This window comes from Athene cunicularia, assembly GCF_003259725.1.
Source record: "Athene cunicularia isolate RWA chromosome 1 unlocalized genomic scaffold, athCun1 chr1_part2, whole genome shotgun sequence".
Classification (NCBI taxonomy): domain Eukaryota; kingdom Metazoa; phylum Chordata; class Aves; order Strigiformes; family Strigidae; genus Athene; species Athene cunicularia.
In genome coordinates, this window is record NW_020799092.1 from 16247443 (window position 1) to 16262914 (window position 15472).

General features: G+C 43.4%; 1 protein-coding gene across 6 annotated transcripts in view; it reads right to left on the reverse strand.

Annotated features, from left to right (window-relative positions):
- Positions 1–2188, reverse strand: part of DGKI (diacylglycerol kinase iota) — a 178614-nt gene extending 176426 nt beyond the window's left edge. For all 6 annotated transcript variants that reach the window (XM_026867969.1, XM_026867972.1, XM_026867968.1 and 3 more), the window contains exon 1: positions 1857–2188. In XM_026867969.1, coding sequence (XP_026723770.1) covers positions 1857–1945 — 89 coding nt within the window. In that variant the 5' untranslated portion in view covers positions 1946–2188. The remainder of the gene's footprint in view (positions 1–1856) is intronic.
- Positions 2189–15472: the final 13284 nt, after the last annotated feature.

Genomic DNA, 15472 nt, shown 5'->3' on the forward strand with positions numbered 1-15472 from the left:
CTTTCTAGTCCTGAAGGGAGTGCTTTCTAATTCCCGAGAGAGTTTTCAGCAGTGAAGTTTTGTTTTTATCTTAGATGACCAATATATCAGTATTAACTGGTAGTCATTAGAAGAAACTTTCTACTGAAAAACAAGACTAGTAGGAAAGGACTTTCTAAATACTATGAATTCAAAATGAGGCACAGTTCTCACATCCATAACACTACCATTTCTTCCATTGCCTTGTAGATAAATATTTCTCTGAAAAATGGCCAAATGTTCAAACAAAAACACATTACTTCAGAAGTTCAGTTCCTCTATGTGCACACTAATATTTTACCTACTTGGACAGGTGCAAAATATGGAAGACAACATGCTCTAAATGAAACCACAGCATCACACAGCTCTGCCAGTTCAACTATTACTTTGTTCTGGAGAACCCATTTTCAAAAATAACAAGTGTCTTGTTGAGGACAGGATGTGATCCTACACAAGAGCTGAAACTAGGGTTGGAAGAGAAGTTCTTGAAGACAGAAAATTTCAGACAATTGATTAATCAGATCAATCTTAAATTGCTACCTGAGGGTGGAAAATTATTCCCCTGCCTCCTTTAGAAGTGACAAATGAAAGCAATATTCTGCAGTAGGAAAGGGAGGTCAGTTTTCAGGTTTCATCAATACATTTCAATATGGTATTAATATAAACCTCTTTTTGAATACCTCCACAAGTAATCTCAGAGTCAAAAATATAATTTTTCTGTTACCAGAAGAATAAAAAGCACTTTGCAAAGATTGCCGATTAGTTTTTGTATAGAAATCTATCTCCAATTAACATGAAGTTCCTTTGTTTTCCTAATTAATGAGCATTATTCAGTATGAAACTTTATTTCTTTTAAACTTTATATCTTTAACATTTTGTTTTAAATGTGATTGATGAAATGAAGTGCAACTGAACAGCGGGATTCCTCTGGTCCATGCTCAGTACCACGCAGATACTGTTGTGAAGGTCACACAGTCAAGTAACTTCCTGCCATTAGCAGGTGCCTGGAAAATGAGGGAGAGGGTCTACAAAGGTGGAGGGGAGGGGGAAATCCAAAACCAAAACAAAGCAGGACTTCACAGGAACCAATGAGAGCTTTAACTGAGCCAGACTCCAAAGCCCCCTGCAGGTGATGTCAGTCTTTTCAGATCCATCTGGAAACCCTGGATGAAATCCTCTGTATTACACGGCAGAACTCTGATCAGCTTTACAGGCAAGTTGAATTCCTGGCCCCTTGTTTGGCAGAGGTAAGGATGACTTTGAAATTACTTCATTCACTTTTGAAGGGAGTACTATTCCTTCCTCCTCAGCCAGGATAAACCCCCAGATTTTCCAACAGAGACCCTTTTAAAGCAGAGGAAAGGGTTATATATGGACACCCAGGAGGAAGAAATTAAACACTCAGGTATGAGAGCCACCCAGCAGTAAAGAGCACTACTGTTTTCCAGAAGCTAATTCAAACATTCATTACCATAGCCCAGAAAGTGGCATAACTAATGACAAGCATTTCTGAATGCATACTGTTCCATCCCTCCCAAAGCCCTTCTTCCCATCTCATGTCAAGCCATTTTCCACAGCACTGCATGTGCACAGTACTGAATGCCATGAGCAAACATCATCCAGTACAATCAGTGAACTATGTTGAATACAGTGCATCTAAAAAGATCAGCAGATACAATGCAGCATCACATGTGATAAGTGTCATTCTTCATGTATTATTAGAGGAAGGAGATCTAGAAAGCTTGAAACACATTCAGTGCTTCCAGACCACAAAAAAGACTGGCCATTATGTCACTGAAAAGGTTAAAATTCAACAATTCCTGCAAGAACCCACTTACCAGCTATCCAAAGAGCCTGACAAGGACAATTTACACCTGTTCTGTTTCCTGCTGCTTTTGAAAAAGGAATCCATGCATCCCACACTCATAACTTCCAGGAAAAGTAAAAAAAAAAAATAAAAATCTGAAAGTCCAGCACCTCAGAGAGCCAGGCTACGTAGAAAAACAGTGAAGTGTTCAGTTTTTGAGGAAATCCTCTCCAGTTTCAACTCCTAAGCCCCTTCCCCAGTCTCCCACCACAGTATGTCAAACTGAATCAGGGAAATCTAAAGCAGGAGGAAGAAAAGAAGTATCAAAGGCTAATTCTTGTAAAAGAAATGGCGCTTGTGAGCTGGTCGGTATGAGTCTGCTGAAATGATGTATGGCTACGTGGGGAGCCTATATGTGCACACACATGCACACAGACGTCAGACCCTTCCTTGGAAGTGGATTAGGTGGCAGATGGTATCAGAACCTGAGATGCTGTCAAGAGCAGAGTTCATGCTGTCTTGCTCCCCTGCACTTAGAAATCAGCAAAGACAAGCCATTAAAAAAAAAAAAAAAAGGCTGATAAATAGCTGACAATCAGCTTTGTCATCGGCAACCATGGAACGACAACCCTTGTCTCACTCCCTTCTTCCCTGAGTCTTTATAGGCAAAATCCTCTCTCAAATGGAGACAAAAGAAGAAACTAACATAGACGAGCAATCTCCAGGCTTAAGAAATACCAGAGGCTCAGTTTTTCACAGGGAAACTAGAACCTGCTATTACTAATCCAAATATCAGAATTTAGGACAGAAAGGGTGGGGAGAACACCCAGATTAAGGTCTATTAAAAGCAAAGGGAGGGGAGAGAAAAAAAAAATAATCCAAAACCCATTGCCTTTGATTGCCAACACAGTGAAAATAAATGAGGGAAATAACATTTGGGAGGGACGTACCATCTGAAAGCAGACACAATGACTTTGTGCAGACACCCCTGTTATTAATAATTATTACAGATAATAAGCGTTTTCAGGCTGAGCAAAAGGATCTTTTTCAGTTCCTAAAAACTCGTCTCTCCCTGTCCTGTCACCTACCTCCCCTTTTTCTCTCTCCTCCGAGCACCTGCTTTACATAGCTTTCCTTGTATTATCATTGGCTTCATGGATAACTGAAGGCTGAGCTTGTCCAGCTGATGCTAAGAAAAGACCGACAAGGTGGTTAGACACACACCTACTATAAATAGACACACAACACGGCCAGCGTTTGCCAACATCTGATGACGCCTTCCCTCCTGGGTCCTAAAGTTAGCTAGTTTTGGAAAGACAGGGAAGCCAAGGAGAGCAAGGTAAAATGCTTTCAATTAATTTTGCAGAGATTGAAGGGATAAAAATAAGAGTGGGACTTTATATTTTTATGACATGCTAAAAATACCCACTTTATAAAACCTTCAGCATAGTTTGCAAAGCACAGTTTAAAAGCTTTTTTTTTTTTTTATTTTTTTTTTTTAGCAGCAACTGTGAAGCTCAAATTATTTAGCTGGTGCTGGGGTTTTTGCCGGTAGGGCTGCAAAGGGTCACGAGAAGATCTCTGCTGAGCACAGCCTGTGGGAGTTAGACAGAACAAAGCAAAACTCAAAATTGTACTAAGCCTCAAGGTATCTCTGCAAAGCTTAAATGCTCATGCTCAGGAGCTCACAGGTCGAAAGCTGTCAGTGGGTGAGTGCAGGGGAATCACTGCTGCCTCTGCACGGCTGGCAAGGAGACACAGGCTCCCTTGGGCACTGAGTCAGCAGCAAAACCTCCAGCCTCATCACCAGTTGGTTCTGGACACTTCTGGGGACATCTCCTGACCCATGCTCCATCAGATATGCCAGAGGTAGGTTTCCAGCTGGAAAATCCTTAGTCTTGCTTGGCTCATACGCAGCAGGCTGGAGGATGTATGTTATTGCACCATGCAGTTGACTTTTGCCTACACCTCCTTGCTGATGACCATGCCCACTGCCTGTCCAGTCCTGCAGTACAGAAGTGACCTTTGCCAGGTTCATGCAGACTCTCCCGCACGCTCACCCCACCGCACAGCTCCCCTTCCCTCGCGACTCACTCTGCAGAGCACACAAAGAACAACCTGCCTTTCAGAGCAACCTGCCTCTCAGGAGCCAGGTGGTATTTTCTGCCTTTGATCAGAGGAGAAGTGCTGTTAGAAAGGTTCCCTGGAGCGTTTCTACCTCAGGCTGTGGAAGTCGAGCACAAGCAGATGCTGCTCACAGTGTGCTTTGTCTTCCTTTTACAAAAAAGCTACCCCAACACGGTATAGGCTCCAAAGTTACTTGCTCCTGGATTGGGGTAACTGCTTATCTCTTTTTGTCTTAGTCATTGTGTCCATTTGCACTTTGCAGATCATATAGATTTAGAATTATTTTTTTTCCCCTAATGTAAGACGCTCTAGTTTTAGAAGTTCTTTGTGCCCTCTCTCTACAGTTACTAATATAGGCTGTTTCTATTTGCCAGGTTTCACTCACCGACGACCAGCTAAGCTTCATCAGTACAAATAAGCAGCAGTTTAAAATTCCTCCACCCTAAGGAAAGCAGCTGCAGCTAAGTATTTGCCCCAGCACATGCTGAGGTATCAGCACCAGTTCTGTCCTCGCAGTAGTCAACTCCCTTTTCAGAGCTGATGAACTTAGGTCTTTCTCATTTTCTTTCTTTGTGGTAATCTCAGACTGAAAGCCATTTTAGACTGCAGGAGTAAAGCTCCGTGCATATAAACAACCATTTGTCCTAATTCTCAATCAAATATCGAGATGGAGAAAATCTGACACTTCCAGTAGGAGAAACTACTTGTCTCTCAGTTTACTACGGCAGAGCTGTCATCACACACATACGGTGCCCAGTCATGACACAAGCGCAGTAGACCACCTCAGACCACAGAGAAGGGGGGAAAAAAGAGAATCTAAGAGAAGCCTCCATGCAGCTCTGTGACAGCAAGAACAGTGGTACAAAGCCACACAAGTTTAAGGAGCAGGAGGATAAATTCTTTAAAAAGCTCCAGAGATCTGCATAAGGTGGAGGTTTCATCCTGAAAAATTTAGAGCTCAAAGCTACTAAGAAAAGCTGTGTCAGGAGCAAAAGAAAAAAACCTCCCTTCTATAAAATTGCTTACCTAGCCAGTGCTGGAGGGCAAGCACACTACAGGGGAAACAAAGAAGAAAAGTATTCAAACAGCTTTTCCTCTCACCAGCCAAAAAATACACACCAAAATGGTAGCTTTAAATATTTAATGTCCAAAACAAACAAGAGAATTTCCCAAAACAAGACTGCTGGTTCAACACAAACCAGCAGCACTCACAATTAAGACAACAGAGGTTTTTGCACTAATACCAGTTGGGGACAAGTAAAACCCATTTAGAGATTAAAAGATGCAAGTTCACTTTAGAGTAGCAGGAGTCAGGTGGAGAACAAGTGACCTTCCCCCATCTTTGTTACACTTGCACAAAGTGGTTAACGTCACCAAAAGAGTGGAAGGCGGTTTAACAGGGATCAGTGCTAAGAGTCTCAATAGATTATGCTATTATTTTAAGATTCTGTAAGAGAACAAATTAACCTTCTTTATAACTCTTGGCTTACTTTAATAGATGTCATAGGCTGGAAATACCATCTTACATTCCTTTAATTTCCACACTGACTGTCCTCCTTACAATGAAAATCCACTATTTGAGGTCTTGGGTGGGGAGCGCTGGTGCTGTTGCCACATTGTCAAACTCTCAGCTGTTTGACTGGTGTCTTTGCTCATAGACCCATGAGTGAAGCAATCACCATCCTGAGATCGCCTCTCCCACAAGCTCAGGCCATTAGAATCCATTGGGATTTTCCCACCTTTCTTTATAGCAGATGGTATTGTGCATTTCCCCAAGATCATTTGAGTATTTTCACCTCCAGATTCCCACTCCTGCAGGGACCCAGGAGGTTGGCAATGTCTAACATATCTTTTTATGTCTCCTTGTGGCACAGAAGAGTTTTACAAACATAGTGCTGAAGAGCTTAATCTTGCTACAGGGATATAAGAGTTTTTTAGAATTTGTGATACAAGAAAATTTAGATTTTTTTTTCCCCTGCATTCAGACTGTGCAAATGCTATATGTTACCTGTAATCACAGGGACAGAACCCAATGGCCAGCACAGCCCCATCCAAGCCTTTATGTCTCTGTTGTTTTTCCCACCATCCTTTCAAAAATTTAAATGGGTTTTTGACAAGCACACAAGCCTGCACACCTCACACAAGCAGAAAGGTGTTTTTTCTGTAGATTATTCAAAGGTGTGTTTGGCTATCAGCCCACACTGAAATTATGCATTTCAGATACAGCTTTAATATAACACCTTATTTTACTTCAAATAGGGCTGAACAGCCAGAAGTTACTACTAATGCATAATCCCAGTGCAGAGTACACAGAGGAAAGAAGAGTGGAAGGCTTTCAGATGAGGGGAAAAAGGAATTTCCCAATGAAAGGGGAATTAAATCAGAGGAGCTCCTGAGGGTGACAACTGCAAAAGGAGATCTTCTGACTGGAGATCAGAAGGGACAAGAGGTGAGCTGAAACCAAGCCTGGGAAAGGGAAACCTTGCTTAGAAACATAGTAATGCCAGTACTAAGCGCCACATAAACAGCTCAGTCTGCCAGACTCTCTGGCTGGCTGAGGACTCCCGGAGGCCTCACCCCATCCACCACTTACTCTGTTGACTCAATCCTATAGAAATGCTATAAATGGGACATTTATAAAAAGTCTGGTTGGCAGAAGGGTTGAATGGCTGCAACCCCATCTTGAAGAATTCCCTCATGGTGCTTACAAACCAGAGCATGTATGTGGCACTTCCCTCTCCTCTGACAGAGTTTAGCCACAAGTGAGTGCCAAGGGTACATAGCACAGCTTTCCTTAATACACTGTTTTGCAAGCAAACCAGAACAAGGGAGAAATAATATGCCACAGGCTATACTCATGAATTCATTCAAAGAAAAGATGCACTGAGGTCTGGCATATTAATGGTGGCATTTTTAACACATCACTGTTGATGCAAGAACAAATCTTATGGCTTCGGAGGAGAATCCCATACACCCTGCTGGTTTTTGCTATTACTGGCTGGGCAGCTCAAGCTAACAGGCATTCCCCTACAGCTCTGCCTGCCACAACTTGTCACAGCTGCCCCAGGGCAGCCAAGACAAGCAAAAGGAGACTGACAACAGGCTCCCTCCCCAGATAGTTGGAGCATTGGTCAACGGACAGATTTTGAGTGTTATAAGGTAACGTACTATATGGTTCAGTCTGTCAGCCACTTGAGATATACACATCACATCTGCTTCTTGAGGACAGCATTAACTCCTACCACCAAATTCAAGTCTTTAAAGTCAAGCCTTTGCATAAATTACTCAAAAACATGTATGCTACCCAGTCCTATGTACACTAAGGGTATTCTCTGAACAGAAGGAAGGCATTAGAAACTGGAATTAAATTTACGTAGGAAATGTATAGGCAGAGGCAGCGTGGAGGGCGTTTTTCTTAGCTTGTCACGACATGCAAACCCAGTAGCTGTGGAGATTTCATCTTCATTGGTAGAGGTAGTTGTGCCCTGGCTACCTACTTCTATGGAGATGGGGCTTTTTACAGCTTCAGGGGGAATACAAAGATAAGCTTATGAGAGCTCACAGGAACATGTCTATCTGAGGAGCTCCTGATGGCACAGTGTCTGCAAAGTAACACACTATCACCCTTGGCTCTCATTTCTTTTTTTTTTTTTCCTCCTTTCTTTTCCCACATTTTTTTCTTTTATAGATTTATTATTTTTTCTGGAGTTTTTGATGTCCACAGCTCTCTCCAATTAACATTGGCTCCCCTTTCCCCCACCTTTAAAATGAATGCTATGTGTCTCTGAAAACCTTTGCTTTCCCTAGGCAATAGAACATTTTCTTCTCCTTTTCCTGCTCCCACCTTTTGGTATCCTCCCCACACACCTCTTTAATTCAGTATTCTCATTACACATTTTCTTTGCCTACCTTCCTTCTTCCACCTTCTCCACTAAACCTCCTCCCTCTCACTGCCTTACAAAATCTCTCCTTTTCTCACCCAGTTCATTTTCCCCACTAACCATTCCTCCCTTCCCCTTTTATCCTGTTCAGTGCTTACTCCCCCATTTCATTCCTACCCACATAGCATGCATTATACTTTTCTCCCCCTACCCCAGTTTCAAACCTCCTTATTATATTTCATTTTCCTGCATTCTATTCAGGATCTTCTATCAGCCCTCTGTAGGCTCAAATACTCTCTCCCTTCATCATGTTACCACATATTTCTCATGTCCCACCCTTTTCCCCTCCCCGTTCCTTCCCTGTCCACCCCCCACTTTTATTAGGATAGGTCCTGTTATTAACAGCTATGACCTATCAAAAACTTGGACATTAGTTTTTCTGATCAGGAACAAAGACTCTGCATCCCCCGTGCTATTTATACATTTATAAGCTCCACGCACGCCTCAGTCCTGCTACATGCAGTCGTCTTCTGTCACTCGTCCTCCATGTCCTTTCCTAGCATGGGATGAAACATATAGTTTAACCTTGGATAGCCAACACGTATGAAGCCAGGCACACATTGTATCGCACAACTCAAACAACAGCTCTTTCTGGTGGGGCAAGCTCAGAACTTGCTATTTACTCCATGAATACCAAAATCATCCCGATTTCAGATTTTACTAGCAGATTGACTGACACACACTCTCTCACACCATTGCCAGCACAAGCTGGTGAATGTCTGCATGTGAATACCCCAGGATGAGCAGGGCGTGCTGCCCTGTGTCCACTGCTCAACAGTAACTTGAGCTCTGATGGAAGCTACACCAACCACCAGATGCCAAAGGACAAATACAATTCTTTCTCAGCATGAGGTGTGGTTTTTTTCCAGTAGACAGCAGGGCATGATTATAATGAGTTATTAAAAAAAAAAAAATCCAGAAAGTGAGATCAACAAACAAAATCCAATTAAGGAAATCGCTCAATCAACCTCCCAGGGCTGGGATTGATCACAGAGCCATTCAGTAGGGCCTCCAATACAGAGCCTTGAGGCTGTACAAAGGTGGTTATTTTCCATGCTGTGCTGATCTAAACAAAAGCTATACTTAACCTCCTTCAGCCTCCTCTCACTCCCAGAATCAAATGACTATATGCTTTGGCATTTTAACTCCAAATGGAACAACCACAATACCTGCTGAGAGATATTGTTCTCAGCGGGAGGGCTGGCATCGAGCAGAGAACAAACACCGGCACCAAGCACCCAGGCTCTTGGAGATAACTACAGCACTGTAGACAAAAAAACCCCAACCGAACAAAACTGACATTTTAAGTTTTCTGCTGAAAGAGCAAACGTACATACACTTATCTCCTCTGATTTTGAGATGGGATGGTCTGAAGACCCAAGAAGAAAGATGCTCTCCAGGCTTCCTCAGATCTGGGAAAAGCAGCATGGCTCCTAAGACCTCCCATAGTAGGGGTGATAACTAGACAACATATCCACAAGCCTTAACTAACACCCCTTCTGCACTTGCCACTCAGCTTCTAAGGTCCCTCCATCTCCTCCTCATCATCTGCCATCTCCCACTCCTCTCCAAACCACAAAGAGACAGAACACAACTCAGGACCATCTGTTATATACTCTGCCTCATGACTCTACAGCCTAGCTAAACTAACACAGAGAATTTGCCCTCTACCTTTGGTGCCGGTTGCACAGAAATATTCTTCAGCAAATGAGCTGATGATGCTGCTGCATCTGGGAAAAGGTCTTTTTAATCCAAAACGTTGGGGCCTTGTGCTAAATCATTTCATTATCCATCCCCTCCCCACCTTCCCCAAATCCTTGAGGTGCTTCTGCTGGTAGACAGTTGCCATAGGAACCCTAATCTTTATCTGTTTTGCTTCTTAAATAAATTGACATCAGTACTCTCCTTTATGGGCTGTTCAGTCCTTCTCCTCCCTGTAAACCTCCCTCCCCAAAAAAGAGATCAAAGAGAAGCACATTTTTGACAAGCCTCCTTTTCTCCTCACTCCCCTTCTCCTTCTATGAGTTTTTCAAGTCCAAAATCCAGAATTTGGCAGAAGCAGCCACCATGATGTAGAGGGGTACGTTAGGCTTGTGTGTTCTCTGGTTTCGTCAGATAGGAGAGGAAGCGGAGCCAAGACAGAGAGCAACAGGTAGGATAACACAGCTTGAGAGCCAAACACTGCAATGACAAAGACACCTAATCCCGATTATTTTAGATTAGAGCTTTCCAACACTTCCCATGACACCTCCCACCTCCTGCAGTCCCTGACATCAGCCTTGTCCTACCTCTCTACACTTCAGCAGTGCAATTTTAAATGCCATTAGCAAGGGGACAGCCCTGAAAAGATATTTCAGAAGTGAAAGCTGAAAATGGAAATAAAAGAAAACTAAACATACAAGAAATACCAAAAAGACAAGGTGTCAGCAGTGGCCTAGAGCTTTTTAACAGGAAGAAGGTTGGTTTTTTTTTCCCCTTCTATGGACCAGAGATCTAGTTCAGAATTATGTAGGTCACAAGCAAGCCTTGTTTCAGTTGGTCTTAAGCCAATACTTAGAAGGTGATAACTCCCACTCAGAGACACCTCTTTTCCCCCCCCCTAGGTATTTGCTTGAAAGAGAGACAAAGAACTGAAGTGGCAAGGGGTGCTGGGTGAAGGAATAAAGCCATCTGGCTTTGTGTGCACGTGCAATAGCCTAACCATGCTTTTTACCTCAGCAGGTGTATATATATGCTCAATCTAGAGATTCTAAAGCTGTTCTTCCCCCCATAACACTTTCTATTGCAACAAATATCATCCGAAGAGTGATCCTATCTCATTCCTTCACATGGAAAAAAAGACCTAGAAAATTACTAGTGTCAGGATGGGAAAGAACAGGCATAAGAGGAATCTCAAGAGGCTGAATTCCCACTGCATGAAACACAGAAGCATGCTGGCAAACCAGGAACCTATTTACCTGAAACTGAAATAACTAGGTAATCCTTTGTTCACACCACACCAAAAAAATTCTCACACCATAGCAGAGGTATCAGTTTCAGGATCATTTGGGCAAACCCAGGGACCTTCAGTATCTGTTCACTGGCATATGAATCATGGTCCTCATGGAAGACTTTGCAGCGCTCAGCCTGCCTCCAGAGGATAAGGGCACAACTCAAAGCAGCTGGACTGCTGATTTCTAGCTAATTTGAGATTTGGGCTGGCCTGCATTTAGCTGAAAGATCCAGCAGCTCTGGCAAGTCAGCATCAGAGAAGCAGCTGCTGTTACAGTGTGTTTTACAATTAGTTCTATGCTCTATCGCTGTGCTTTGCGCATAGGTCCCCTGCTTGTCCAGCACACATGGATGCTCTTACATCTCTTTAGCATGACTGCAGCTGGGCTTCCCCCCACTCTTTTAGAAATATACCTTCTTAAATTAGCAGCCCCAAAATTTATGTTTGGACTTCAAGCATAATTCAGGTGAAGACTCAAATATCCAACTCTACTAATGCAAACTTGACCCACACTAGTCTGTACTCTGCCAGACTATAACCTCTTGGGATCTGGACCCCATTGACTTTCCTGCTACTTCTCACTCCCAGAAGGGTTGGAAACAGCACTCAAGCAGCCATCTCCAGGGATATTTAAGCATGTGTGCTCAGGCCCACAAATAGAAAGACGAGCCAAGTGAATAAAATAACATTAACTAAAAGTTCAGCTAAGGTTCATTCATATTCTGGATTAAGATGTTGCAAATGCCTACTTTAAATGAATCTGTCCTCTCTCAGAATTCTCTTTTCCTTGATAAACATGGTCCTTGTTCTTCAGGAGAGCAATTTTTAAAATTCAACCTAAGTTTCCTATCCCCCTCTACTTTGTTTTCTCCATTTCTCCACAAGGGCTGCTTTTTTTGAAGAGTTGCACACAGGAATCCCAAGTGGCTTTGCCAGCCCCTTTTTACAATATATATTCCAGGCTGAGAGTGTGCACAAATCAGCAGCATTGTGGGGGTTATTTCTTCTGCTTCAATCCCTATGAGCCTTCCACCTCCAGTTTTGCTCAGAGATTCATAGCTGAACAACCTTAAAACTCAGAGGAAGCTTGATTGTTTTAACTGAGTTTGTATCTGAACTAGAGAGAGGTGACCAGGGGTCAAGGGGAAAATTATGCAAGATTTATTCAGTAAGTATTAATCATTTGCTGTTTATTTGAAATTAGACTTCCAGTCACTCAGTAGGTTTGCACGGTCTATCTTCACAAACTTCATGAGGTAAGCACCATAATGAAATAGGTGGGCATTGCAAAGAACTTGAGGGCTTCTTCGTGAGAGCTTAGCACAGCAGTTTTCATTGCTTTCCCCTCCACAGCTCAGCCCGTGCAGAATTTTCACAGGGTCCTCCTCAGTTTATGAATCCCTGCTGTGCTAAGACTTCTCTGCCACCACCCCCACTCCCTCGGTGACTCAGACTTATTAAGATAACTTCTCTTTTTCTAGTTCCTCACCTCCAACACACTCAGTGCATTAAGCCACATACTCCTGCACATATGTAAAATCCTCCCCCAACCACCCTCTCTCATCCAACTTTCCTCCTACAGTTCTTGCACTCTCCCATCCTGGGATGACAGAGCCAGTCAAAACCCACCCAAATGAGCTCAACCTTTACTTACGCTTCTGGCTTGTCTTGGGCAGCTCCTTCTGAGCTAGTGCTTGACACTAGGACAAACAGGTCTGGCATAAGAATATAATTCTCTTCTTCCCCCAGCACAGCTTTCCGCAAAGCAGTGGCCTGTCACATCAGAAGGCCAGTGGGGAGAGGCCATAATGCTGCACTGCAGGTAACTGTATGTGCTACACCCATAGGCTTGTGTGCAGACCAGTCATGGTGTGCTATGGACTGGCTTTGGAACCTACTGGCTCCTTCTCAGTGTGAAGTTTTGCCCCATGCAAGAAGAGGGATTTGTGTATCACAATTTACCCCTGCTTTAAAGAGGTTTCAGGCAACAAAATATTCTCATCAGGTTTTAGGGCCAGCAGGTACACTAGTTTCCCACCAGAACATGGATGCTCTGTTCCAGTAATGCTTGGGTGGCCACTATAGGCATACCACGGGCTGAGGCAAGACAAGAAAAGAGTCCTTCCAGCCCCTGGGTCCCACTGCCTCTGCTGGCAGTATAAGGACCATGACCTCCAAAGAAACACTGGCACTAAAGGGGAAAACAGGCTTTTGCCAAAACTGGGGATTTGCTCAGATTAACATCTCTGCTGATGTACAGGGCTTTGCACACATGCTCACACTTGCTTTTGTTCCTGCTTTTCCATAACCAGCAACAGGTGGGGAGGAGTGGGAAGTCCATGCAAAAGGAGGACAGGGCAGGAACAGTGAACACATTCCTGACATTCAGGGATATATGTAGGGAGAGCTGTCTACCTACATCAGAAAGGGACTGGAGGCAAGGGGTCTGTTGAGCTGTGAGTCGCTTAGGTAAGAACAGGGACAGACTTCTAATTCTGGCAGCGTGAGGTGGGAGTAGGAAAAATGGCTAAGGAGAAGGCTGAAGCAGAAGGAGTACACAGATCAGATTTAAAGAGGGAATCTGCATCCTTTGTACCAAATGTAGTCGCTCTTAAAATCTTCTGTCACACTTCTGTACTGATTAAGAGACAGTGTTCACTTCTGAGGCATACTTCTGTGTCTTCATTTCATAACCACTGGCAAAATGATGGAAATACCTGGAGTGAGGCAAATGGCTTCACTTTCTGTGCAAATGTTTGTTTGCTGTTTCCCTGATCTGTACAGCTGTATTTTACATGCACCACTTCTACTCCAATGTTAAGGTCTTTCTTGAGCAAAGACTTCCAGATCTAACCAATTTGTGATATGCATAAGTGGGTGACTCTGCTGGAGACCTAGGAGAGAATTTGAACTGTGGCCCATCTCAAGTGAAAGATTCTTCATTAACTGCATCACAACGTTTCCAACCACTTCTCCAGTTGAAGAGGTTTCCGATTTGCCCTGCACTGATCTGCTTTCTGGATAACAGGAGCTGGATTAATTTCGTTCCTCACTCAGATGCAGGCACACAGTATTTATCTTTTTGGTGTCCAAATGTACAGCATAAGCCTCACACGTAAAACACCAGAGGGAAACAGAGCTCGGAAGAAGAGACACAGGAGAAAAGTTGCCCTCTTCACTTCTTCAGGTTTTTTTATGTTGCACATTTCACACTCTGGATTGCTTTGCTCCAAGAGATGCCTAATCACTATGAGCCCTGATAACTGGAGAGAAGAATTGCACATTCACTATTCAGAGAACAGTTAAGACATCAGCAGTAACAAAGAGGCAGCAGCTAATCCAAGACACCTCATCTTTAATCCTGAGGACACCATTCTATTCCTGCAAGAGAAGAAGATACCAACATCTGGACACATACTAACCTAGGCCTCTGCTCTGATGAGCTGCCAGTAAGTGTTTCAGCTCCTGTTAATTATGGTGGTGTTTCTAGAATGATGAGATGACTTCTCTATGGAGAAGAGCTCTCATCAGGAAATTGGTTCTATTGCAATTAACATCTTTGAATATCCAAATTTAACATCCTCCTTGAGTCTTCTCCCTTATTTCAGGAAGTTTGTGATCAATGAAGTCCTGAAATAGAGCTAGAGATCTGGGATTCAGAGAGGGAGGAGGAGTTACAATGTTTGGGGGCAGGAGGGTTAAATACACAACAGCTTAAAAAACATCAGCTAATTGATGTCTCTAGCAGCATTTCAAGTTCTCATCCCCATATGCATTATTTCCAAGAAAGCTACTATCATCATCATCAAGTCAGAATAGGTGACACATCCATTCCTTTGCCTCAGTCCTGTCTTCAGGTTCAGCTATAGAGCAGGATCTGCGACACAGCCAGCCAGAAAACACAAGCGGTACCTCCCAGAGCAATTAATACAGCATGACATACAACACATCTTTCCTCTTCCCCCATACCAAAACACAGAGTTGTCAGTTTTTACTTTCTAGGTGTGTTGGTTTTGGCTGGGGTAGAGTTAATTTTGTTCATGTAGCTAGTATGGGGTTATGTTCTGGATTTGTGCTGGAAACACTGCCGATAATTCAGGGATGTTTCAGTTACTGCTGAGCAGTGCTTACACAGAGTCAAGGGCTTTTCTGCTCCTCACACCACCCCACCAGTGAGAAGACTGGGGGTGCACAATGAGTTGGGAGGGAACACAGCTGGGACAGCTGACCCCAACTGACCCCAGGGATATTCCATACCATATGATGTCATGCTCAGCACATAAAGCTGGGGGAAGAAGAAGGAAGGGGAGGACATTTAGAGTGATGATGTTTGTCTTCCCAAGTAATCATTAGTACGGGATGGAGCTCTGCTTTTCTGGAGGTGGCTGGACACCTGCCCACAGATGGAAACAGAGAATGAATTCCTTGGTTTGCTTTGCTTGCACACGGCTTTTGCTTTACCTATTAAACTGTCCTCTCAACCCACAAGATTACCCTTCAAATTTGCTCTCCATCCCACTATGGGGTGGGGGGGAGTAAGTGAGCAGCTGTGGGGTGCTTAGTTGCTGGCTGGGGTTAAACCACAAC